Raw genomic sequence first — 27,290 nt, forward strand, 5'->3', positions numbered from 1 at the left:
CTGGCAGACATATTAGTAGGTAAAGGCACTTGCTGCCATGCCTGATAACCCGAGTTCAACTGCTGGACCCACACAGTGGAAGGAGACCCAAATAGTAAAAGGAGACAACCAATTCTTCTGGGTTGTGCACATGCATACTCTACTGCTGTGGGATAACACTTTTGTACACTGGAACAAAATAAAACGCTGATTGGCCAGTAGCCAGGCAGGAAGTATAGGAGGAATAAGCAGACAAGGAGAATTCTGGGAAGAGGAAGAACAGAGTCAGGAAATGCTAGCCCACCATCCAGGGAGCAGCATGTAATGGCACATAGGTAAAGCCACAGAACATGTGGTGGTATATAGATTAACAGAAATGGACTGAGTTTAAATGTAAGAGCTAGTCAGTAGTTAGCCTGAGCTAATGGCTGAGCAGTTTTAATTAATATAAGCCTCTGTGTGTTTACTTGGGTCTGAGGGGTGGTGAGCACAGGGCTGCCGGCCACACGGGACCTCTAGTAGAGGAGCCTCTTTGAACCTAGGTTTCTCAGCTCTACACGAGGAAGAGTACTTACAACACACGGAATTATTGAGAATACCTGAGACAACTTAAATTGGCCAAGTTTAGAGAAGAAGAGCACGGGGCATGGCCAAACCTCCACACATGCTCATGATGTGCCTAGCAATCTGTGTATAGACATTCACAGATTATTTCACATGGGCTCATGCAGGTATCTGAAGTAGTCCAGGTCCCTGTCGGGTAATGAACTAGAGACAGGCTTATGTCTGAAAATGAATTCACAAATCATGTTAATGTTTTCATTTATTTACTTTGGTTTTATTGTGACAGAGTTTCATTCTGTAGCCCAGGATAGCCTGGAATTTACTATGTAGCTCAGGCTGGCCTCAGCAAAGAGAGCAATGGAACCCAACAACTCATATAATACAAATGATCATACCTGAAGAGATATACCCTACCAAACATATAAACAGACCTAAACTCTGCATACATATATGTGCATATGGTTTACATGTTTAGTAATCTTTACTTATATAAAGTTCAGGCGAAGGGGCATTTGCTCCTTCAAGAAACAGAGATGGGAGATTCCTCCTCTGGAATCTCTTGCCACTATTGGGAGTTCTTCCACACTTTTCCTTAATAAATCTATGTTCATGTGACTTAAAAAAAAACAAACAAACAAAACCTCAATAAAAGGCAGAGATCAATTTGTGTAGCTTAGGGCCTGAGCAGACAAGCCTGATTTTAGAACGTAATTAAATGGGACAAAATTAGTTTAATTGTAATTTTTAAATGGTCACCAATATTTAGCAGGCTGGGCATCTGAGGTTAGTAATATGGAATTATATTAAATTTAGGATTAATGCAAAAGGAAAAACAGCCATTGTTTCTTGGTTGTCATTTCTTCCATAGGAAAATTTATGATTTATAAATAATCATAGATTTATCCATATTTTGATTCAAAGTTAATTTTTAATTTGAGTATCATATTCCAAAAATAGGAACTTAACTTTATACACTGAAATTCAGAAAGCCTAACTGGATCCATGGAGATTTTCAGTAAATTCTGTAACAGAAATTCCCCGAGCAAAGCGTGTCCCAGGTGCAGACTGCCCAGTGAGCCATTCCTGCCTGGACAGTGGGGTTCTGAGTCACTCTATAGTCTGCACTGTAACCTCATGACAAACACTATGCTGGCTATTTAATTAAAAGGAATACCCTGGGACAAGAACACGCATACCATGGAGGTATCACACAGTGCTGGGCTGGGGTATCTGAGTGACACAAAAACTATGTGAGAGTGATTTTGGGTTTCTAGGATTGTACTTGGGTTTATCTTTCTCATTAATTTTTGTTGTTGTACAGCCGACTCATGTCCCAAACTGTTATCCACATTAGTATCTGAGTTTCAAACCTGGGGACCATTAGCACTACGCTGCCACTACAACCGTCCTTATCACCCTAGCTTGGTAACAACCTAGCATGCATCCTGATGGGCATCACGTCACTAGAAAGTACTTACCACAGAGAAAGAGTAAGAATGAAGGTAGTGAAGTAAATGTGACTCTCACCATGTCTTCCATGTCAGACGGGGCAATGGAGAAATGAATATGGAGTGAGGATGTCACTGTCTGGGCCATGGAAGTATAACCATACTTGTAGGCAGGACTGACAGCTCCTCCCATATATATAGGAGTGTGTGTGTGTGTGTGTGTGTGTGTGTGTGTGTGTGTGTGTATGTATGTAAGTCAGAGGGCCACTCTGTGGTGTTTGCTCTTTCTTGTCACCTTTCCATTGGTTTTGGGGAATGAACTTAGGTGCTAGGCTTGTGAGACAAGCCCTTTAGCTGCTGAGCCATCTTGTCTGCCAACATGTAGTGTTTCTATGGAGTGGCATGATGGGTATGTTGTTGATCTGGATACTTGTCTCCCTCAAGGGGATGGCAGTAAGAATTGTTTCAGTGGTTGGGACAGGTTCTCACTATGTAGCTCAGGTACCTGGCCTGCCTTCGTGGTCCTCCTTCCTCAGCCTCTCCCCAATGCTGGGATTACAGGCACATGTACTATGTCCAGCTACGAGAACTTGTTGAGTGGTTACACTGTGCTTGCTAGCTTTTTAAAAGTCACATTAATCACTACACTGGCTCAACAAACATAAACCCACTTATTAGGCAACACCATTTCTAAGACTGGAACTATGCTACATCCGAGAGAATACTACCATTTTTTGAGACTTCAAAGAGCAAGGCCTGTTTTAGAACTTTTGTAGTATGTTGATAGAGCACGAGAAGGAGTATGGCGGAAAAGCACACACACTGTAGGGTCAGCCAACTGTAATGTAAACAGGGGAGCACTTGAGTGTGTTGAGTCAGGCACACAGCAAACCATGCGTATACGGGGTGTGTGTGTGTGTGTGTGTGTGTGTGTGTGTGTGTGTGTATGTGTGTGTTAGTAAAAGCACAGGACACAGAAAGGCTGCAGCTGTCTCTAAACAGGTGTACACAAATCTTGTCAGGAGTGAACAAATATATAGGTCAGCGTACTTGTTTTAGGACTAGGGCAGGGCGCTCTTCCTCAAGGGGCACCATTGCGCTGTGCACTAGGCAGCCTTTGTGATGAGTCCGGCTTTATGATGTTGTCACGAACAGTCAAGTCCTCTCACTGAGCTAGGAAGCCAAGGGTTGAGGGACAGGGAGGGATAGGATTTACTTACCCCAGTCTCTACTTGACTCACACACACCACCAGCTGCGTTTGCAGGTCCTGCAAGCTCTACTGTTACCTCAGTAATTCTGCTTGAAAATCAAGGGTGCCCAGCCCCCTTGTTATACAGAAAAGATGGCAAGCACATTACCCAGGATCAATACTCTGTCTGATGGAAATGGGGGAGGCTTAGTGTGCTTGCAGGAGCTGTACAGAAAACATTGGGGGAACGGCTTCAGATATACCAATTAAAGAGATTATAGCTTTCTCATGGACCAGACAGCCTGAGATCTCAAAAACCCTCAATTCTGTATAAAATCAGACTATATGAATAGTGGATGAGTTTGCCAACGACAAAGACTTCTGACTTACTAAAACCATGTGCCTCTCTTTTCTTCTCTCTCATAATTTCAGAAAATCCATTCCTCTCCACTGTTTTTTTAACAGGAGGAAAAAGTACTCCCTTTATATCTACTTCAAACCCATTTTAATGACCCACACCGGCTCTCCTAGGGGTCAGAAGGCTCCATCCTCTACACAGAGACACACAGGCTCTCCCTGTGCACAGGTGGGTCCTGATGCCACAAACTGGGAGAAATAATTGAATGCAGCTACCCACAGAGCAGCACACTCACGGACAGCATTAGCCTGCAGGGCGTTCTTACACAGCTTTCCAGACTACGAGTCTAAAGATCTCCCCAGCTAGAGCTTTGTTTCAACCCAAGAGGCACAAGGAAGTGAAGACGTAACCATTCGGTTAAACATATACATCAGGAGATCTCAAGGAAGGGGGATAGTACACATGGAGGGGGATATGAAGAAGAAAAGGGGATTGATTGGGAGGGGCATTTAAGTGGAGAGAAAGAGGAGGGTAGGGCAGGGGAGGGGGTGGGGTGAGGGTTAACGAACACTAAGGACGCTTGAAAAGTCATATGGAAACCTGTTTTTTGTTCATTTTCTCTTTCTCTTTCTTCCTCCCTCCCTCCCTCCCTCTCTCCCTCCCTCCCTCTCTCCCTCCCCCCTCCCCCCCCCCCCTCTCTCTCTCTCTCTCTCTCTCTCTCTCTCTCTCTCTCTCGCTCTCGCTCTCGCTCTTCCTCTCTCTCTTTCTTTCTAAGAGAGGGTTTCTCTGTTTAACTGCCCTGGCTGTCCTGGAACTCTATAGACCTGGAACTCTCTATAGACCAGGCTGGCTTCAAACTCACAGGGATCCCCCTGCCTCTGCCTCCAGAGTGTTGGGATTAAAGGCATGTACTACCACACCCAACTCAGGAAACCTACTATTTTAACACGCACGCACGCACGCACGCACGCACGCACGCACGCACGCACACAATTTAATTGGCGTAACCCTACAGAGAAGCCATAGGTTGTCAAATAAAAGCCCAGTTTTAGTTGTGGAATACCTGCCCTCAGACTGTTGTTCAGGGGTACCTGGGAGGCCCCGGAACAACACAGGCCATTGCCATTGCTCTAATTTGCCCAGCAGACCTTGATAGTTAGACCTTATGCTTAAGACACCAAAAACTTCGGTCACAGAACATGGAGAAATCGAGTTGGTATTGACCAAAAAGTGTCCCTCCTGCTGGCTGGCTTTCATAGTACCAGAAGGTGCTGTGCAGGTTGCTCAGGGACGAAAGTCATCAACAGTTACTCAGGTATGAATACTATGAGCTATCCAATAAGGAATGGCTGGCAAGAAATGCCCATGGATGCAATAGAGGTATGAATATTATAGGGATAACCAAATGCTTTCTGATTGGATTAAAGTTCTTCTCCATAGGAGGAAATGCCTCATGCTATAAATCTGGCTCTGGGGTGAACCTAATACTATTATTTTGCTAAATAGATAAAATGTCACCTGCTCTGTAAACTTGTATCTCGACACCCATAGATTAGCGCAGATCTCAGATTTCATCAGAGAAGCGATTCTGTGCAACAGAGAGTGTTTAATGCAGCAGCTCACAATTGGTCCAAGTGTAGAGAATACGTGTCTATGGAGTGCTTGACCACAATGGAACATCTGTATCTTACTCCATCCCCAGGGATCAGGTCTATCACGGAAGAGAAGGTGAAAAAAGTATAAGAACCAGAGGTCAGGGAGAACCAAAGTGAAACCATGTCTTCTGGACACAACAGGATCATCGCACTCGTGAACTAACACAGTTAATCTGCACAAGATTAAACCAGTCAATGGTACAGCATAGAGGGAGGAGGGCTCATGAACCTCTGTCCTTAGCTGAGGAACTAACTACTGACTCTGTGTGTGTGTGTGTGTGTGTGTGTGTGTGTGTGTGTGTGTGTGTGTGTGTGAATTTTCTTTAAGGGTGTGGCCCCTGGAAGGCTGTTTCAGTGGATAGCCACACATACAAGTATATGGGCAAAACAAACTGGACTCATTGGGTTATTAAAGAAAAACAAGGCAAAACAAAACAACAAAAAAGTCAAAAAATTAAATTGAGAGGGAGGGTTAGGGGAGTGGGTGGTAGATCTGAAAGGAATTGAGGGAGAGTTAAGAGGTGTTGAATATGCTCACAGTACATTGTATGCATTATGGAATTCTCAAAGAATTATTAAAATATTATAATATCTAGGAGTTGACACATACTTTTTTTTTTTTTTTTTTGGTTTTTCAAGACAGGGTTTCTCTGTGTAGCTTTGCGCCTTTCCTGGGACTCACTTGGTAGCCCAGGCTGGCCTCGAACTCACAGAGATCCGCCTGGCTCTGCCTCCTGAGTGCTGGGATTAAAGGCGTGCACCACCACCGCCCGGCTGACACATACTTTTAATCTCAGTACTCAGGAGGCAGAGGCAGGCAGAGCCCTGTGGGTTTGATGTCATCCTGGTCTACAGAGTGAGTTCCAGTCTAGCTGGGGCTGCATAGAAAGACTGTCTCAAAAAATATATATTAATATATAGATCTCTATCTACATAGATCTAGATATATAGACATATATACTTGAGGGAAAATAAGAGGAACAAAGGAGGAGTCTAGTAGGTCTTATGAATTGGTACAGGGAAATATGTACAAACAGATGGAGCATCTTTAGTTATTCATCCATCCATTCATTCAACAAATATTTATTGGGAAGCGATTGTGTGTGAGGCCATAGCCTTCAGAGTACAGTGATGAACATAGACACACCATTCATGACTGCAACCAAGAATTAGTCTTCAACAATAGTATCTGCTGTAGCCTCAAGAGAAATGTTAAGTATTAAAATATGAAAGCCAGGGGCTGGAGAGACGTCCTAGACCCTGGCTCAGTTCCCAGCACTCACACGGAGGCTCATGACTACCTGTAACTCCAGAGGCTCCAAGGCTGCCTTCTTTTGGGCTGAGGGCCTGCATGTGTGCACAGACAAAGGTGCAGACAAAACACTCCAGGGGCTGGAGAGACAGCTCAAACAAAAAAGTCAATTTAAGAATGGCCTGGGCTGGTTGTGGCGGTGCACACTGGTAGGATTTGCCGAATGGGGGGTGGGGCACTGCAGGATCACAAGTACAAGGCCAGCCTGGTCTACAGAGCAAGCTCCAGGACAGTTGGGTATCATGAAAAAAAAAAAAAAAAGAAAAGAAAAGAAAAGGAAAGGAAAACAGAACAGGATGGATTGTTTCACTAATTATTCTTATTACCGTGAGCTAAGCAATTTAACACTTTATATAAAACATTATAAAGTAAATATCAACAGCAAGGAATATTTGAAGAAAAATAAGAGCAATTTACAAGGGCCAATATTGAAACAGTATCAACAGAAGTTGGCCTAATAACTGAGGAGACATACTTTATAATGCTATAATGTCATAAAGGAGGCTTATCATGAAAATCACTTAATAATTTTATTCATGATCCACCAAGGAATAGATATAATGATCACTGACTCTACTGATGTCATTGAGGTGTGTAGGATTGCTAATACCCAGAGAACAAGAATCTAATTTAAAAATAACATTAAGAAATTAGAGGACTACATCGCCAAAGCAAGATGATGCCACCGGGGGTGTGACGCAGTGCACTCGAGTAAGGAGAGCACGTCTAGAGGGCTCATGGGAAGACACAACTCTGCCTGAGGAGACTGGTTACTGCCCATGTGACTAGAAAAGGTTATTTTGAGACACAATATTGCTATGTAGCCCAGGCTAGTCTTAAGCTATGCGGCGCTAGAGCTGGCCTGGAAGTGAACATCTTCCCATCCCTACTTCCAGAGTACAAGCTCACAGGAGGGCGACACTCTCGGCATTGGAGAGGAAAAGTTTTTTTTCTCTTTCTCTCTCTCTCTCTCTCTCTCTTTTTTTTTTTTTTTTGAGATAAGTATCATGTATCTTGTGATAAGTTCCTCATCCTTCTGTCTCCACTTCCTAGATTACAGACATGCACCACTGTGCCCAAGCACTGGATTACAGACGTGCACCACTGTGCCCAGCCCCCACTCCCTAAGCACTGGATTACAGACGTGCACCACTGTGCCCAGCCCCCACTTCCGGAGCACTGGATTATAGACGTGTACCACTGTGCCCAGCTCTAGAAATAATTTTTTTTTGACAAAAAATTTCATATGGCAAAAATCTTCTTAATAACATTTATTTATTTTAAAATATTTTATTTTTCATTTTATGTGTATGGGTGTTTTGCCTGCATGTATATCTGTGTACCAGGGATGTTCCTGTTGCCGGGGAGCACTAGATCTCCCGAAACTAGAGATACAGACAGTTATGAGTCTCCATGTGGGTGCTGGGAATTGAGTGTGGGTCCTCTGGAAGAACAGGCAAGCCCAACACAAAAGCTTTTACCTTTGGCTACGGATAGAAATTGGTCAAGTAGGGGATGGAAGATGGCTCAGCAGTTAAGAACAGGTACTGCTTTTGCAGAGGACCTGAGTTTGGTTCCTAGCACCCAAGTTGGGTGGCTCAGAACTGCCTATAACTCCAGCTCCAGGGAATCCAACGTCCTCTGCACTCATATAAGCACAGACACACATATATACACATAAAAAAAAATATATAAAAATGTTGCTGGTGATGGAGAAATGGATCAGTGGTTAAGAGCACTGACTGTTCTTCCAGAGGACCCGGGTTCAATTCCCAGCACCCACATGGCATCTCACAACTCCAGTTCCAGGAGACCCGATACCCATGGCAATACACCAATGCACATAAAAATAAATAATAAGTTGCTATAAACTGTCTTAAGCCAACACAAATTTACTATTTAAATAATAAAGAAAAAAGAAGTTGATCAAACCTTGAAGAAAATTTGAAATCAAAGCAGTGATTGCTAAAAACTGATGAAGTAAACTGTTATAAACAGATTAGTAGGACCTAGTGGTGTACATCTTGGTCCCAGCACTGAGAAAGCAGAGGCAGGTGGATCTCTGAGTTCTAGGCCAGCCTGGTCTACATGACGAGTCCCAGGCTAGCCATGGCTAAGCTGTGAGACTCTGTCTCAAAAGAGAAACAAAGGAAAACAGACTAAAGACAATCTACTCATGTTGCTTGTCGGAACCGTGAAAAACAGCCAGCTTAACAGTGATTGACAGTAGTGGGACCTGAGGAGTCCTCGGAAGGCAGTTCTGGCCTGCACTGCAGTGCTTTTCCCGGTGAGGCCACGAGAGCCACGCATCCAGGCCTGTCTGTGGACTGGCTTTCCCTCTGCTCAGTCGTGCCCCAGCTCTTCTGCTGCTCCTGGAGGACTCAGTCACACTTCCCGGCTGGGTGTGGTGGTGGTGGTGGCTCAGCTGGAAATCCCATTACTCAGGAGGCTAAGGCAGGTGAATTACTATGAGTTCATGGCCAGATTTGGCTAGAGTGAAACCTTGTCTCAAAAAACAAAAACAAGAGCTAGTGAGATGGCTCAGTAGGCACAGGCACCTGCTCGGTAAGCCCAGCGACCTGAGTTTGGTCTCTGGGACCCATAAAAAGGTGGAGGAAGAGAACTACCTTGTTACCCACATGTCTGCCTGCCTGCCTGCACGCACGCACGCACGCACGCACGCACGCACGCACACACACACGCACACACGCACGCAGACAGCAAAGCCAAACCCTCACAAACAAGCTCTATCCACAGATGTGATTCCTGCCTGTTGCCACAGATATAAGCAATTTCCTAGAAGCTTAGATTTAAATTCTGGACACTTCACGAGACACAAAACTTTAGACAGTTTATTTTCAATTCTCACCAGTTTAGGCCATAATCTTAAAAGGAAAAAAAAATCCAATTCAAATCAGAGCCTATAATTATAAAGTGAAAACCTTTAAAAAGTACAATGTATTTCTTCTTTAAAACATGCCTTTATTGACATATTGTAGTGTGCCAGTCTCCAGTCTTTATTAAGCATAGACTTTATTAAACATTGTACACAGTTACACCCATGTCATACGGTTTCTGCAATTGGAAGTTTTCCTTTCAAAGGCTGCTATAAACATCTTGTCTCCTGCACTGCAAGTCCTTCAGGAACAAGGCAGGACAGAGAAGGTCAATGCAGCGAGGCAGTCTCCATAATTACCACTAATTAAAACAGGAACACTAATGGTAAAATATCTTCAGGAGACTGGAGGAAATGAGAGAATCCTCGCCTACCCTGATGCTGACACAAAGTCCCAGGACAGGAGAAGCAGCATCTGCCCCAGAAAAGGGGACAGGGAGGAGGAAACAGCAACATCTGGTGTCTAATTGTGCCAACATGAAAACTTCTCAGGGCCAGCTATCTAGGGCTGTGAGAAGGCGTGCCACAGAAACTGTCTGTTAGAAATAAGCCAATAAGCACATAAACAAAGAAGTCTGGTTTTGTGTGTAAAGAAGGAGCGATGGTACTTCAATTTTTTCAATACTCAGTTTCCAAAAAAAAAAAAAAAAGGATTTGGGACTCAGTTTCTAACAGCTCCGTTGAAGCATTTATAAATAATAAAAAGAAATGGCTACCAGGGCAAGTCTTGGGAGGGAGAATCATGAAGTAAGAGGAAATACTCTTTTTCTTCTCAGAGGAAGGGATGATGTGACTGTGTGAATGCAAATGTTAGTGGGCATCTTTGCTGGTGGGAAGAGAACTGTAATGCGCACTTTATGCAAATACGTCTTACAGGGACTTCTGGAGGCTAAGAGGGCAGGCAGGAGAGAGGAGCGGCTACCAGGCACTGACGCCTGAGAGGCACGGTGGCACAGTTAGAACCTGCTGCCCCGGACCACGAACCAACCCCGAGAGGCCGAGAGGCGGCAGGGAACTGGATGCCTACAGAATTACTGTCTGCAGGACCTTTCCTTCCACGCCCTTCCCCTGCGCATCCTTGAGCTGTTCTGGGTTTAGAGGGAACCTCCTAAGAGGACATTGGGGGATGGAGAGATGGCTTCGGAGCTAAGAACGCATTCTGCTCTTCCCAAGAACCCGAGCTTAGTTCCTAACCCCTCCTGTAATTCCAGTCCCAGGACATCGGATGTCCTTTTATGGCTTCCATGGGTGGAAGCACCCACTGTTTACACAGGCATACATGGAGGTAAAACCTAAAAAGCACAACAACAACAGGGCCAGTGAGCCGGCTCAGTGGGTGAAATGCCACCCTGACAACCTGAATTCAGTCTCCAGATCCTACTGCCCTGAAGGAGAGCACTCATTCCTGAGCTTCCCGTGGGTGTGCACCATGCACTCTCACACATACCTCTCACACAATAATAACAAAAATAAACTTTTTCAAAAAGTGAAAAAAAAAATAAACCCCACCTCACTTGTGTATTGAGTCACAGGCCAAACGATAGGAAATGCATAATAAAGCAGAGTAAGTGTAAAAGGAGCCGTTGGAACTATAGTCTCTGGGTCTGCACTAGCGTGAATGTCAAAGGCCGTTTAAGGCACGGCTCAGGCACTCGGGAAGAAGGAACAGAAGGCAAACTCCACAGAGCTTCACAGAGTCTGGTTTTGATCAAGCGAATTTTGCCAAAACCTGTATAGCTGAAGCAACGATGTAAAAGAAATCGGGAACAAGTCTGTGTCTCTGTGACGGAGATATTTAAACAAGCCATCTTGAAAATGTTAAAAAATTAAAATTGTACAAAGTGGAACCATAGGTGCCATGTTTTGCCTGAAGTGGTAAAAATACCATCTGCCTCAGTCTTTTGGCAGCAGCTTATTTCAGTAGCAGTAGGTTCAGTGACGGCAGACGCTCGCCGCTCGCTCGCTCGGCTCCAGCGGGGGGAATACACAGACGTTTGTAGATGTTGTTCTAAGTAAGAGTCGTCAACATACTCGCGTTAGACATGTATGTTAGTTGCCATAGCAAACCAAGTGTGAATGTGGTCCGAGAGGCTTCTGCACCAGCCCCGGGGCATACCAGGGATTCCTGCAATTCAGTAGGTGGTAACCTTCCCTGCAGCACTGAGCAGAATCAGCAGTGCTTAATGCTGGGTGGGCAGCGGAGGGACAGGGAACAGCCTGAGAGCTGTCCACCCAGGGATACAGACGGGGCACTGTCACTAACTGTCGCACAGCACTGTGTGCAAGACCAAATCCTGCCCGCCGGCGGCGGCACACGCCTTTAATCCCAGCACCGGGAGGCAGAACCAGGCGGATCTCTGTGAGTTTGAGGCCAGCCTGGGCTACAGAGTGAATTCCAGGAAAGGCGCAACACTACACAGAGAAACCCTGCCTCGAAAAACCAAAAACAACAACAACAACAAAAAAAAGGGACCAAATCTTGGCATTAGCTACTTGGTCACAATTCAGTAAGCACATTGCATCTTACAAACCTCTTTTTGGAGTCTTTTTTTTTTTTTTTTAACTTTATGTGCATTGGTGTTTTGCCTGTATGTGTGTCTGTGTGAGGGTGTTGGATCCCCTGCAAATGGAGTTACAGACAGTTGTGAGCTGCCATGTGGTTGCTGGGAATTGAACCCAGGTCCTCTGGAAGAGCAGCCAGTGCTCTGAACTGCCGAGCCATCTCTCCAGCCCCCCTTTCTGGAGTCTTAACTGTGCAAGTAAGACAGCTGTTCTTGTTTCCATCTGGCGTTCTCCAACTGCCACCCTTGCCCAGCTACCTTAAGGGGAAGGATTTAACGAATGGAAACGTGTGGTGTGCTTTCTACCTTAAGAATAAAGATTCCATGGCAGCATAAAACATCACACCCAGGATCCAATGCAACCAGAACTCAGTTAAAAAGTAATGCAAAGCCAGGGGTGGTGGCACACGCCTCCAATTCCAGCACTTAGGAGGCCGAGGCAGGAGGCTGAGGAATTTTAGGTCAGTTTGGGTTACATAGTGAAATCCTGTTATAAAACTAAATACATGCCCAAATAAAAAAGGAAAAGAAACTTAGTATCTTACCTAGTGAATGTGAAAGGCATTCCGGAAATCAAGTTGGACTGATTTAAAAATGATCACCTCTTCCAGCTCCCCCTTACACCCTCCTCATCTCAGACTGGTAGAGTTTGAGTGATGATGGGGTATAAAGCTAGCATGAACAACTGAAATTAATTTTTTATAGTTCTCTGAAACTGATTTTTTTCTTTTTGGATAAAATTAGGCTCTTGGGAATGAAGGAGATTTCAGCAGCAAATAAGTTTCAGCACAATCTCCTGAAATGGCTGCTGAGTTCTTCAGATTCTATCTTAGAGATAATCCTATCAGGGACCCCCACGCCACCTACCACGCTGCCTGCATTAGCTCGAGTGAACATCAGTCATTAGCAATGAGACCACACGGAGCAGAACAGAGCTGGAGACCTGAAGCCGTCATGTCTGTGCTCCCTCAGCCCCACAGTGCACTGCAAATGTCACCACGAGCGGCACCTTCCACATCTATTTCCCGTGAGAGAAGGACAGACTGTCTGTCCCCTCCTCTCCCTGTAATACTTGGGCTTACGTTTGTGTCAGGGTGACAAGGTCTGGTTAATTACTGGAATCTATCCAGACCAACTGTGCTTTGCCTTTAACTGTCACAATAGCATTACAAATTCAGGGGACACTTTCTGTCTGCTGAGCAACAGTGACCAAGCTTTGGGAGAGGCAACCGAGGCAAGCAGGGATGGGCCATACTCTACAGTCAGCATGCTCTTAGACATTCTGAGCCTCCAACTGTGGACCTCACACTAACACACGCACGCATGCACACATGCACACATGCACTTGCTCACGCACACTCAAGCACTGACAGAGCCTGGGCTGGGAGTGGATGCACCTGTGAGTGATCAGACAGGCTGCTGCTTTCAGAATACTCCCATTCTGCTGGGACAGAAACAGTCACACTGATGGTCAGCTTAGATCAGGACAGTGGTAAGGAAGAGAGGAGAGGAGTGTCTAGACAGGAAGGCTCGAGTCAGGGAACTTGTGATGTCAGGCCTGTGGACGCTTGTTCATGTGGTCCTCATGGTATTAGCACAAGAAAGTACAAGGTAGCCAGGCGGTGGTGGCGCACGCCTTTAATCCCAGCACTCGGGAGGCAGAGGCAGGCGGATCTCTGTGAGTTCGAGGCCAGCCTGGTCTACAGAGCGAGATCCAGGACAGGCTCCAAAACGACAGAGAAACCCCATCTTGAAAAACAAACAAACAAAAAGAAAGCACAAGGTAATGAAGTGACTCATACCAGGTTCTGCAGCAAGTTGGTAGGTCTAGAAATGCCTTTTCTTTTTCTTTTTTGAGACAGGGAACTCATTATATAGGCCAGGCTGGCCTCAAACTTACAAAGATCCATCTGCCTCTGCCTTCCTCATGCTGGGATTAAAGGTGTGCGCCAACACCACCCAGCTATCAAAGTCCTTCTTTGATAAGAAATTCTATGGAGCTGGAGAGATGACTCAGTGGTTAAGAGCACTGGCTGCTCTTCCAGACAACCAGGTTCTGTTCCCAGCATCCACACAGCAGCTTCCAACTGTCTGTGACTCCAGTTCCAGGAGATCTGGTACCCTCACACTGACACCAATGCACATAAAATAAAATAATAATAATAATAATAAAAAAAACTCTAGAAAGTCTGTAAGTGCTCAGTAGTCACTCCCCTACGTTCAGACTCACGCCGGCTTCCTCTCACCGTCCTTGCCCCCCTTACCCCAGCCTTCTCCTGCAGCTCACTTCCTCCCACCTTACTCCAAGTGTCCTCCACTTCTCCAGAGGCTCCATTCATTCAGTACTAGGCAGCAAGTGTTAGGTATCAGTTACAAAAGCCAAACACCAACACCAACCAACACCAACCAACTAACCAAACCACCCCCCAAACAAAAGCAAACCCAGCCCTTGTCCTTGCCCTCAAAGAGCTCACAGTCACAATCTCACCATGGGTCACTGTAAACAACAGCGAAGACACAAGGAGAGACGTACAGTGTCTCAGATAGAGGGAAGTGGCTAATCCAGCCCAGACAAGCGCAGAGGCCTCCTTATAGGCGATGATCCTGAGTTTCACGTTATAGGAGGGACAGGAGGAGGCAGAAAGCGGGGAGAATTATCTTCCAAGCAGAGCAGACAGTAAGAGCCAGACACAGAAAACGAAGCCAGGCCTGTGACGCAAGCCTGTAATTCCAGCTCCTTGGGAGGCCGAGGCAAAAGCAATGCAAGCTCCAGGGCTGCCTGGGCCAGCAGGCCAAGTTCAAGGCCAGGCTGGTCACAGTGAGGCTGTCTCAAGATAAGAAGGGGGGCTGGAGATGCGGCCAAGTGGTAGAGGGCTTGTCTAGTGTGAGTGAGGCCCTGGGTTCAATCCCCAGGAACAGAACAAGACAAAAGGGAAGACACAGAGAACTGAAGAGTGTGTAGACGTGCTCTGGTGCTGCTGGGGAGATGGAAGGTGAAGCTGGAGTCTTTCCAGAGCTGGATTACACAACCCTACCTAAGCAGCCTAGCGAGCTCTGAGCACTCTGCAGACGGGACGGGGCCAGTAGGGGTTGGAATCAGCACACAGGAACTGTGGAACCCCGGGCGAGGTTCAGACACTTACCTGGCAATGGGTCTAGGGTGACAAAAGAGGCAGGGAGACCAGGTGGTTGGATTTTCTGAGGGTCAGATGGGGAGATGTGAGTCCAAGCAAGGGGAAGAGGTGGGAGATGAGAAAATGTGGGTTTGAAACTGTATGATCTAGTAATAGCACACAGTAATGCGGGTGCAGTTTCTGACACGGTTGACTTACGGTAGGAAGACAGTGCCAGCAACATCGCAGAGTAAGTAGAGTGGACTAAGGCACACCACCGAGTGTGAGCTAGGCCCTGCTGAAACCAGGGGGTCTGGGGAGAGTGCCTTATCGATGGAGGCTCACTGATGATGGATGGCTTTGGTGTGAAGTTAAAGGCTGTATGGGAACTCAAGCCTTTTGTCTCAGCCTTGCTGTGAACTTGGAACTGCTCTAAGAAGCAAAGCCATGAAATAATAACAACAAAATAGCCCAGAGATGCTAAATTGGGTTGTTGATGCTGGAAGGCCCAAGAAGACATGTCCAGAGCCACAATCAAGAAAGTCCAAAGCTACCATGAGGCTCAACCTTATATCCAAGACACGACAGAAAGGAAGCTAAGACACATGCCACTAAGAGTGACGTATGGAAGCTAGCTCTGGGTTTAGAGATCTTCCATTACCTAGACTTCTTAGAGGCGGCAAAGACTTGTGTGGCAGAGCAAGGTCATGAGTTGGAGCAAACCATGGAGCCTCAGGCATGCACCTCTGGGCTGCCGGTGGAGTGCAGAGTCCACTCAGCCTCAGAAAGCGCAGACGCTTTAGTTGTCCCAAGTGAGCAGAGCTCCTCTGGGCCATGCCTTCCTCTCTTCTTTGGGGTGCAGATGTGCTCACCCTCCAGATACTCTTGCTTGTCACATAAGTCACATGGTTAGCATGGCCCTTCAGCTAAGCAGCCATATACATGCTGTACACTTGAAAAATGTTCCTTTTTGCCCTGAGGGGAAAACAGAGTGTCACCTAAATGTGTTCACAGGCCATACTGTGTCCTGAGCTCTAATGTCTTGCAGATTTATTTATTTAAAAGGCTTTTTAATATTTATTTATTGTTTTATGTGTATGTATATGTACCAAGTGCGTGCCTGGTACCCCTTGAGGATCAGAAGAGGGCTTCAGATGCCCTTGCAGAGTTACAAACAGTCGTGAGCTGCCACGTGGGTGCTGAGAATCAAAATGCAGTCCTCTGCAAGAGCAACAAGTACTCTTAACTGCTGAGCTAATTCTCCAGCCCCTCACAAGTTTATAGTTTTGGTTTTCATGAGATAAGGTCTCTTAACATAACCCTGGCTGTTCTGGATCTCACTGTGTGGACCAAGCAGGCCTTGAACTTGTTATGTAGCCCAAGATGATTTTGAAAACTCCTGATCCTCCTGCTTCCCCCTCTCAAATGCTGGGATCACAAGCATGTGCCACTAGGCTTGGTTTCATGTGGTGCTGGGAATGAAACCCAGGACACCGCACGTGCGAGGTAAGTGCTCTGCTGAGGTACAGATTCACATCTTACTTAATTGTATTTATTTAATTTAATTACACTGGGTGTGTCCGTGTGTGTGCACATCGGTTTCTCCTCCCATTGTGTTGGTTCCAGGGATGGACTGGATCATCAGGCTTGATGACAAGTGCCTTTACCTGCTGACCCATTTCATCGCCATCCCCTTTTAACTAAAAATTAAAAAACATTTATTATAATTGTGTGTGGGTGTATGATGTGACGGTATGAGTGTAGGCACACGTGGAGGTCAGAGGACAGCTCTGGGAGCTGGTTCTATCTGTCTACTGTGCGGTCCAGAGACTGATCTCAGGCTGCAGACTGGCAAGATGACCACTTTACCCACTCAGCTACCTGACTGGCTCAAAGGTTCTTTAAATTCAGTTATTTTTTTTTCTGTTTTGGAGATGAGGTCTCATGCAGTGCTGGCCTCAAATTCCTCTACCTCCCAAGTGCTAGATTATAAGTGTCTGCTATGGTGCCTACCATAGTTTTAAGAAAGGAGATGTGTCAAAGTGACCCGGGGAGGCTGTCAATCATCCTGTCTGGCCTACCTTGCTCTCTTTAAGAGGGTCTGATGCACAGCCATGCCCAGCTTCCCCAGGGGTGCTGGGGATTTGAACTTAGGTCCTCTTGATTTCACAGCAAGCACTCTCACCTGCTGAACCACTGTCGGAGCCCTGACCCTCTCTTTTAACAATATGCTTGCCAGTGACTTTATAACCTACACAATGCTCATAGTTCTAGAGGCTGGAAAATACAAGTGTGGTGGTTTGAATAGGAATGGCCCCCGTGTGTGAATGCTTGGCCCGTAGGGAGTGGCACCATTAGGAGGTGTGGCCTTGTTGGAGGAAGTGTGTCACTGTGGGAGTGAGCTCTGAGGACTCATATATGCTCAAGCTATGCCCAGTGTGGCACAGTTTACTTCCTGTTGCCTGCAGATCAAGACATAGAACTCTCAGCTGCTTCTCCAGCACCATGCCTGCCTGCACGCCACCATGCTTCTTGCCATGACTAAACCTTGCCATGATGGACTAAACCTCTGAAGCTACAAGCCAGGCCCAGTTAAATGTTTTCCTTTAGAAGAGTTGCCATGGTCATGGTGTCTCTTCACAGCAATAAAACCCCACCTAAGACAATAAGACACATCATAACTTGATGTGCTTTGTTGTGTGCGCTTTCAAAAGCTCCACAAGTGATGTGGAACTTGTGCTCATACAAGTTCCATGTTGTACCATGTGTCACTGATGCTATGGTTTGAATGTGCCCCAAACTTGATTCCCCAATTGATATGCTGATGGTTTTGGGAGGGGGAATCTTTAGGGTGCAATCAGGACTAGGTGAGATTGTAAAGGCATGCCCATGATGTATTAGAGGAGATGCCCAGCTAGCATGCCTGTTAGCATTTAGGCATCTGTACTGGCTGCCCTAAGGGTCCTGACAGGATATACCTCAGCTGCAGTCACTAAGATCACCCCCTGTGCGCATTAGCTACGTTTCCTTATAAAAGGCGGGCCTTGCCCACTTCCTGTCAGTTTCACTCTCATCCGCAGGAACCGGCCTCTGCCCCTTCTCCCCTCCCCTCAATAAACCTGCCATGTGGCCCTGTTGTATTGTGTGACTCCTTCCCACCATTTTTAAAACTCAACAATGCCTGCTACTTCTAACCACATAATGCCCTCCATCTTTCATGAGTTGGTTCTTTCCTTCTACCATGTGGGTCCTGGGGATCTAACTCAGCTCATCAGGTGTGGCTTCAATATGCTTGGCTGCAAGCACCTTTACCTGCTGCGTCATCTTGCTGGCCCTTACCATTTTATTCCCGATATCTAACATACTGTATGGAATAAATACAAATTATTGAACAAATCTTATTTAATGACAATCTCTCAGCTTTAAACTCATGATTCTTTTTAACTTATTTATTTAAATTAAAAAATTATGTGTTATTTCTTGTGTATGGGTGTTTTGCTTGCATGTATGTGTGTACACCATGTATGTGAGGTGAGAAGAGGGTGTGGTATTCTCTGGAACTGGAGTACAGATGGCTGTGAGCCATGATTTAGGTGCTGGCAAGCTAATCCACTCTATCTATCTGTCTGTCTGTCTGTCTGTCTGTCTATCCATCCATCCATCCATCTATCTATCTATCTATCTATCTATCTATCTATCTATCTTTGAGGCAGGGCCTCATCTATCTATCTATCTACCTATCTATCTATCTACCTACCTACCTACCTACCTACCTACCTACCTACCTACCTACCTATCTATTTTTGAGGCAGGGCCTCACTATATTGTTCTGGCTAGAATGGTAGTCTCTTTGTAGATGAGACTGGCCTAAACTTACAGAGATCTGATTGTTTTTGCCTCCAGAGTGCTAGGATTAAAAACTTGTGCATCATGCCCAGACATAATGCTTCTTTTTTGACCTTTCACATATAAAAAGTGACCAAACTGTATAGTAGGATGCATACAATCCACCTACCTTAGTGTAGTTCAATCTTCCTTTTTCTTGAGCCTGAAATAGAAAAGGAGAAATTAATTTGCTAGTTCTGCTTTCTCCCCCTTTCTTTTAGGACTTATCTAGTGTCTTGTTTCTTAAAGGATAAAATTCATGGGGCTGGAAAGATGGCTGAGAGCATGTGCTGCTCTTTCGGAGAATACAAGTTCGGTTCCCAGCATCCATGTCAGGTGGTCCACAATCACCTGTAACTGCAGTTTCTGGGGCAACTAGTCTCAGCAGCCACCTGTCCCCAAATGCACACACACTGAACCATATTCCTATAGTCAGTGATTTCTTTTTCTTTTCTTTTCTTTCTTTCTTTTCTTTTTTTTTTTTTTTTTTTAAGATTTATTTATTTATTATGTATACAGTGTTCTGCCTGCATGTATCCCTGCAGGCCAGAAGAGGGCACCATATCTCATTACGAATGGTTGTGAGCCACCATGTGGTTGCTGAGAATTGAACTCAGGACCTCTGGAAGAGCAGCCAGTACTCTTAACCACTGTGCCATCTCTCCAGCCCGTGATTTCTTTTTCTATATATACATTTATATGTAATCTGAAGAGTTCTTTCAACTTTTGTTTGAAATTTATACACACATATACAAACATAAACACACATGCACACACACACACACACACACACACACACACACACACACACAGATACATTTGCCCCTGCAGGCATGCATGGAAGCTAGAAGTTGATATAAGACATTTTTAATTGCATCAATCACTTTTCTACTTTACTAATTTATTTATTGACGTAAGGTCTCACTGTGTAGTCCTGACTAGCCTGGAACTTGCTATGTATACCAGGCTGGTCTTAACCTCACAGAGATCTGCTGACCTGAATGCTATGTTGAAAGGCATGTACCACCATGCCTGAACATATTACTTCTTTTTGGTTAGAGAGCAAGCTCCCAGGATCCACTTGTCTCAGCTCCCCAGTGCTGAGGTTCTACACGTGTGGTCCCACATCCATCTTTACAGGGTGTCAGGGATTCAAACTCAGGTCCTCATGACTGCATCACAGTTTATTCAGAGTCACATCCCAGCCCTATATATAGCTTTTTAAAAGTAAAAGTTGAAAGAGCAGCACTCTAAGCATATGTATGCTCCGTCTGGATTTGTCAAGGGCAGAGATCATGACTCTTCACTGGACATGCTTCAGCACAGGTTGTGCATTCACAGGCTATTTCGTACACAGTCACGTGACAATCATCAAACTAAAACCTTACCCTACATGTTCAAGTTTCCCCAATTGTCCCAGGAATATCTTTTATAGCAGGATGTCAAACCTCTGGGCCACCATGTTTTGGGTCACACATTCAGTGTACAGTCTACACCACCTCTAAATTAGAGTTAATCAAGATTTACTGGATCTGGTTTTCATGCCTTTTTAAGCTCCTGACTCTTAAACCAACGTCCCACCTCCATTCTTAACGAAATATAAATAAAAGACATTTACTTTTATGAAAACCACTCACTTTTGGGGACTAGCAGGACAGCCATCTTTAAAATGTCTGTTTTCAACTTTGCCTTATTTGATCTTGTGCCATTTACCTGCACAATGGGATCTGAGGTTAAACATCTTTGGTGAGGATGCCTTACATGGAGTAGCGTAAGTTCCCTCAGTGGCACAGATGCCAGGCTGCCCCACTCCTAGTGATGCTGTGAACTGGACCATTGAGGATTGTAACTATCACATCACCCTAATGCAATGGCGCACCTCCTCCCGTACGGTTACTGAGTCCTTAGCAGAGTCAATTTGTTTTCCATTTCTCTTGGTGCAGAGTTTTTCCTACAGTGTGTTGTCAAAAGACTCACCCCACCCCAGGTTAGGGCTGAAGACAGTAAACAGAGGAAGTGGTAGGCTGGGGGTGTTAGCTCAGTGACAGGGCAGTTAGCAGGAAAGGTTCAACCTCCTTCGCCCTCTTTTTTTTTTTTTCCCCCAAGACAGGGTCTGTCTATAGCCCTGGATGTCCTGGAACTCCCTCTGTAGATCGGCTGGCCTCAGACTCAGAGATCCACCTACCTCTGCTTCCTGAGTGCTAGGATTAAAGGTGAGCACCACACAGCCTGCCTCTCCCCCTCTTTCAACACACACACACACACACACACACACATACACACACACACACGGAGTTGGGGAAAAAGAAGAAAAGATATTCTATATATGGTCAATTTTTTTAAATTAAAAAAATTAAAGTTCAGAGTCTTCAATCTGTTCTTGAAATTTTTATTTAAAAGTTTTACGTGTATGAGGGTTTGGCCTGAATGTCTGTCTGTGTACCATGTGCCTGCCTGGTGCCCAGAGAGGCCAGAAGAGGGTGTTATATTCCCTGGGACTGGAGTTACAGATGATTGTGAGCCACCATGTGGGTACTGGGAATCAAACCTCTTAACTGCTGAGCCATCTCTCTAGCCCACTGTTCTGAGAGTCTTTCAGGGATCTAGGATTTCCAAAAGTCTGGGAGGAGTTTGAACTTAGTACTGAGATACACAGTATCGATGAGAATAGGGGTCTATTCATGGAGATATTTAAAAACTAGGCTGTTTTCTGTTCAGATATGTCATATGTTTCTGTTTTTGTTACATGTTCATGGGAATATTTCCCAAAATAAATGAATCTATAGGTACTGAAAACCCTTCTGAGCTGGGAGGAGTGGCTCACGTCTTTAATCCCAGCACTTGGAAGGCAGAGGCAGGTGGATCTCTGTGAGTTCAAGGTCAGCCTGGTCTACAGAGTTCCAGGATGACCAGAGCTACAAGTGAGACCCTGTCATGAAAACAAAAACAAAAACAAAAAACAAAACAAAACAAAAACAAAAAAAATGAAACAAAGAAACAAAAAAATAGAAACAAAAGAAAACCTTTCTATCCTCAAACTTCTGCAGGAGCAGCAGATAAGCCTGGCCAGCCATTTGCTCTTATATTATTATATAACTACATACCAACCTTGATCATATGACTGATGCCTGGATAGTTGTCAAAATCTCAGCAATAGCTTTCTTGTGCCACACTTGGTGCTTTTCTTGTTTGGGACAAGGTGCTGATAGGTAGTTCAGGCTGGCCTTGAACTCATGATCCTTCTGCCTTGGCACTGAGGCAGTAATCCTCCTGTGCTAAGATTAGCAGCCATGTGCCAACACATCTGGCTTCCACACTTTAAGTGCTACATCTCCAAGATGTTTGTTTGGTTTTAGACAGGGTCTAGCCTTGCACTTGTAGTGGTTCTCCTGTCTCTGAAATGCTGGAATCACAGGGAACACCACTGTGCTGACTCAGTGGACTCTTGAGGTCATTTTAGACTGACGGACACTTGAGCCTGAGGTTGATTCTGTGCTTAAAGGTGTCCCACTTTTCCCGCTGTCCATTCTGTCCTTGTTCTCGCTGACTTCTCTGGACTGCTCAGGCATAGCACTTTCTTTTTCTTATATACAGTGCCTTGTGTTATCCAGGCTGGCCATAGACTTGCTAGGCAGCTTAGGATGGCCTTGAACTCTTGATTCTCTGCTCTGTACCTTCCATGGGCTGGGATTATTGGTATGTGCCGCCAAGCATGGTAGATACTTATAGTGATCTGAAAAAAAATGGCCTCTATAGCGAGTGGCACTATTAGGAGGTGTGACTTTGTTGGAGTAGGTGTGGACTTAATTGGAGGAAGTGTGTCACTCTGGAGGTGGGCTCTGAGGTCTCCTTTGCTTCAGCTACACTCAGTGTGACACAGTTGTTCTTGCTTCCTGCAGATCAAGAGGTAGAACTCTCAGCTCCTTCTCCAGCACCATGTCTGCCTGCACATTGCCATCGCCACTCGCCATGATAATGGACTAAACCTCTGAAACTGTAAGCCACCCTAATTAAACGCTTTCCTCTATTGGAGTTGCCATGGTCATGGTGTCTGTTCACAGCAACAGAACCCTAACTAAGACAATGCTTTCCAAATGATGCACACATGCACACTGTGTCCAGCAGGTCCCTACTGTTGAAGACCCACTCCGCAGACGACTGCTGTCTCCTCTCCACTGGCTCTGTCTGTTCTAGGCAGCCCTCTTCTTGTCTGCTCTTGGCATTCTTATTTTCAGTGTTCATCGGGCAGGCTGTTAACAGTGTGGTGGGTGGCACTCGCTGAACATTAGAAAGCTGAAGAACTGCTAGCCTTTGGGTTGTAAGGTACACTGTTAGAATATGCTTCACCCTGGAACCATTTTCCTCCACACTCTGTTTACAGACCAATTATCACAGAGTTCTAGCACTGTGAAGCACCTGTGATGGTCACACACTATTTTCAAACCGAGAACTCCCGTTTTCTTTGTATTTCCAGCTTGTGTGTCCCCCCATCCCACCCTCCACCCAGCAGAGATGTCTATACTGGCCAGCAGGCACTGAATGTAGGAAGAGGCCTACAGCACAGCAGCCAGTTTCTGCAGACAGATAGACAACCTGACCAGACTGTGACTACTGCTGTATGGCCCACCTCAATGTCCTTTGAAGTTTATTTCTTGTTTTTTTTTGAGACAGGGATTCACTATGTGGTTGGTCCAGGCTGACTTAGAACTTCTGATCCTCCTGCCTCAGTCTCCTGAGTATGGGGATTATAGGCATGTGCCAGCATACTTGGTCTGGATATCCTTTTTATTTGTTCTCAGCACACATTTTAGGTCTGTGAAACTATTTCACCTAGATTGCTTAGCTAGCGTGTAAAAGGATAATTTCTTTCAGAAAACAAATATGGTAAATATTTAAACATTTAGATGTAAATAATACAAATTATATCCCCAGTTGATACATATATACATATATACAGCAGGGAGTAGCCACTGACATAAATATTTTTATAAAAAGCTCTAGAACTCCAGGGAGAGTGAGAAACAAAGAGCACAGTCTAATTCCTTGCTGTTACATCGATGGTGTTCATGCAGTCAGCAAACATTCCAGGAGCAACTGCTGTAAGGAAGGCTGTGCTTGGGCACAGCCATCCACAGAGCAGATGAGATCCCTGACTGGCTCACAGACAGGAGTCACACAGTAGTCTCTTAGGCAGGCTTCACAGAAATACCCCTCTAGAACGAGAGCTCCACGAGGGCCAGGAAAATGCTCTTTCTTTCTCACTAGATTAGTGTCTGAATGAATGAGTGGATGGAGGTGAACGTTTTCTGTTTAAACGTGTTGCTTGTGTACTGTCTATTCCAGAGAATGAACTAGTTTACTACTGCTAGGAAAGCTGGATGAACTAATATATGGTAACAAGGAGTCCTTACTGATGCCCTACAAATGTGTGTGTTGTATGCATGTGAGCATGTGGTGTACATGGCCATTGTGCACACGTGTGGAGGTCAGAGAAAATGCAGGCTGTCTTCCAACTGTTCCCCACCTTATTACCTTGATACGGGTCTCTCGCTCAGTCAGAAGCTCTCACTTTTGGCCAAGCTAGCTAGACAGTGAGCTCTTGGGACCCACCTGTCTTTGCCCCTTAATGCTGTAAAGGTTACAGGCATGTGCAGGCGTGCCCGGCTTTATGTGGGTGCCTGGTATCTGAACTCAGGCTCCCAGACCTTACGCATGCACAGCAAGTGCTCGTATCCACCGAGCATCTTACTAGCTCCCAGTAAGTTTCACCTATGTTGTCCATGTCGTTTTCTTTCTGTTTACAGGCAGGTAACAGAGAATCTAAACTACCAACTTTACAAAACAACCTCCAAGGCCCTGTTAACACAGACAAGCAAAGGCTTCCAATTGGACTGTCAGATGTCTCCGTAGGTAAGGGCACTTAGTGCTAAGCCTATGACTCGAGTTGATTCTCAAGACCCACATGGTCTAGAGAGAGAACTAACTCCTACAAGTGTCCTTTGACTTCCACATGTGTGCTATGGTGACACATGTATGATATGCGTACACACACACACACACACACACACACACACACACACACACACACGCAACAATAAAGAAAGAGTTTCCCTTTGAAAGCAGCATGTTGAAGAAGCACAAAGAAGGGCCAGCGAGATGACCCAGCAAGTGAAAATCCTGTCCATCTGGTTCAGTCTCCAGAAGCCGCATGATGAAGGGAAGGAACCAACTGTGTGTGGGGGTGGGGGTGGGGTGGGGGTGGGGATGGCAACATGGCTCAGTGCATAAAGACACTTGTCACCAAGCTCAGTGACCAGAGTTTGATCCTGGGACCCGCACGGTGGAAGGAGAGAACCAACACCCTCAACTTGTCTCTTGCCTGCCACACGAGCACACACAAACACACACAAGAGCAAAGAGACTGGCACGGAATGAGGCGACCACCGAGACTTCCACATGCATCACCCAGCCTGGGTGGGAGGCTGTTTCCTGAGGGACAGTAAAGCCTCTACGGTCTTAACTGCGATCACTCTAGAGGACCTGGGACTTCTTTGGAAGATGGACATGTTGGGAGACAGAAACAGGCTTACACTTTGGTTTGTTTATTTATGAAGAATGCTGGACCAGGGTGGTGGGATGGCTCAGTGGGTAGGGTGCTTGCTGCCAAGCCTGATGTTTTGAATTCTGTCCCTGGAATGGTGGGATGAGAGAGACAACTCCCAGGAGTTGTCCTCTGGCCTGCACATGCGGGCCCCCACCGAAATCATACATGTGCATGCTTGTGGCGCGCATGTGCGCACACACACATAAGTAAATATAAAAATTAAAAAAAAAAAAAGAATACTGGACAGATCAGAAGTTCCCAAATTCTGGGCTCTCTCAGATTCCAGGCTGGTGGTTTTAGAATCACCCAGGTAGATTGTGAAAAGCAGATATTCCAGTGCTCTCTCTGAGAGACTGATTTGTCTGAGACCACTGGCCTGCTCTGCGTCTAGCATCCGCTCTGATTATGCTGCTTTTTGCGTCAGTGTTAAGAGGAGAACAGCTACGTGGACTCCTCAGGTCCTGAGGAGAGCACACTGCTCTAACTTCCCCTTCTCTGGCATGTGCCACTTGTCATGTGCGTTTCCAGCAGAGCAAGATATTGTTAAAATAACTTCCTCACTGGGGCCCGAAACAAGCTAACACAGAACGAGGCTGTGATCCAGGGCCAGCCTGCACCTCCCCCTGCCACAGCGTTCATCTCTGTGGTAGTCAATTCTGCCTCCACTGACGATCCCCCGGGGGCTTCATTAGAAGGGGCTCACTCATCTCTCTGCCTCCTGTGGGTGTGCTTTTCAGTCCAGGTCAGGAGCAAAGAAAGTAACTTTTCCCAGTCTTCAGTTGACAGAAAATGTGGGGTTTGAGCCTTGTTTTATCTTCTAAAATATGAAAATAGACAAGAACATGCTCCAGTGCTCACGGCACAGAACTCCTCAGACAGCCTTGGTGAACACTATAAAACAATGTTGCCCACAAAAGCACCCCCAGACCAGGGTCTGATCAGGGGGTGCGGGAAGGGATCCATTCCAAAGGTTTATACTCAGGTGCATGTGGACCATGGCAGACAGATTCCTGTTGGTAAGTAATGGACACACAGTATGGACATATGCTTTCTGTAACTCAGGTAACAAAGGGTTAGATGTCATAAATGAACTGTCTCCAATTTCCAACTACTGTTGTCTACACGTTCAAAGCTGCAGATTGGGACACCTTTTTTTCTAAACGTACAAAAACGAATATTCCACTGTGGGGGAGGAGGGGGATTGCAAGAGACTGGTCATCTCTACCTCTCAGGCTATTTTCCCCAAATGTTATCCCTTATGTCTTACTTTGTATCTTAGGCTGGTCTTGAACTCACAGCAATCCTCTTATAGCTTCAGCTGCTGGTATTCCAGGCCTGCCGTGCTGGGGATTGAACCCAGGGCTTCATGTGTGCAGGCAAACTAACCAAGCCACACCCCTGGCCCAAAGGGTATCTTTTTAAATCTCCAGGAAAAACTATCTCCTTTCCTCTAACCTTTTTCTCCTATTGATGAAGATACAACCTAGGGCCTTCTCGAGCTAGGCAAGTGCTCTGCACTCAGCCCCGCCTCCAGCACCCCCCAACCTTTCTGTTGCCACTCACCCGTCTTTCCTAAGTTACTACACACTCGCTACCTTTGAATGTTCACTTTCTCTAGGTGATCATTTGCTATTCGGGATTAAGTTACAGTTACTATGTTGTGTGTGGTGATTAAAACAAGAGTGTTGTAAGTTCAAGGACAAGCTGAGCTACACACAATTTGAA

The 27,290-nt window shown here is 45.6% G+C and overlaps 1 protein-coding gene across 1 annotated transcript in view; it reads right to left on the reverse strand.

The window, feature by feature from the left end:
• The window catches only part of Pdss2 (decaprenyl diphosphate synthase subunit 2), a 237,460-nt gene that overhangs the window by 16,613 nt on the left and 193,557 nt on the right, over positions 1 to 27,290 (reverse strand). The window contains exon 7 of the mRNA XM_059272457.1: positions 19,092 to 19,124. Within this exon, the coding sequence (XP_059128440.1) occupies positions 19,092 to 19,124 (33 nt within the window). The remainder of the gene's footprint in view (positions 1 to 19,091; positions 19,125 to 27,290) is intronic.

This window comes from Peromyscus eremicus, chromosome 8b (genome assembly GCF_949786415.1).
Source record: "Peromyscus eremicus chromosome 8b, PerEre_H2_v1, whole genome shotgun sequence".
Taxonomy (NCBI): Eukaryota; Metazoa; Chordata; class Mammalia; order Rodentia; family Cricetidae; genus Peromyscus; species Peromyscus eremicus.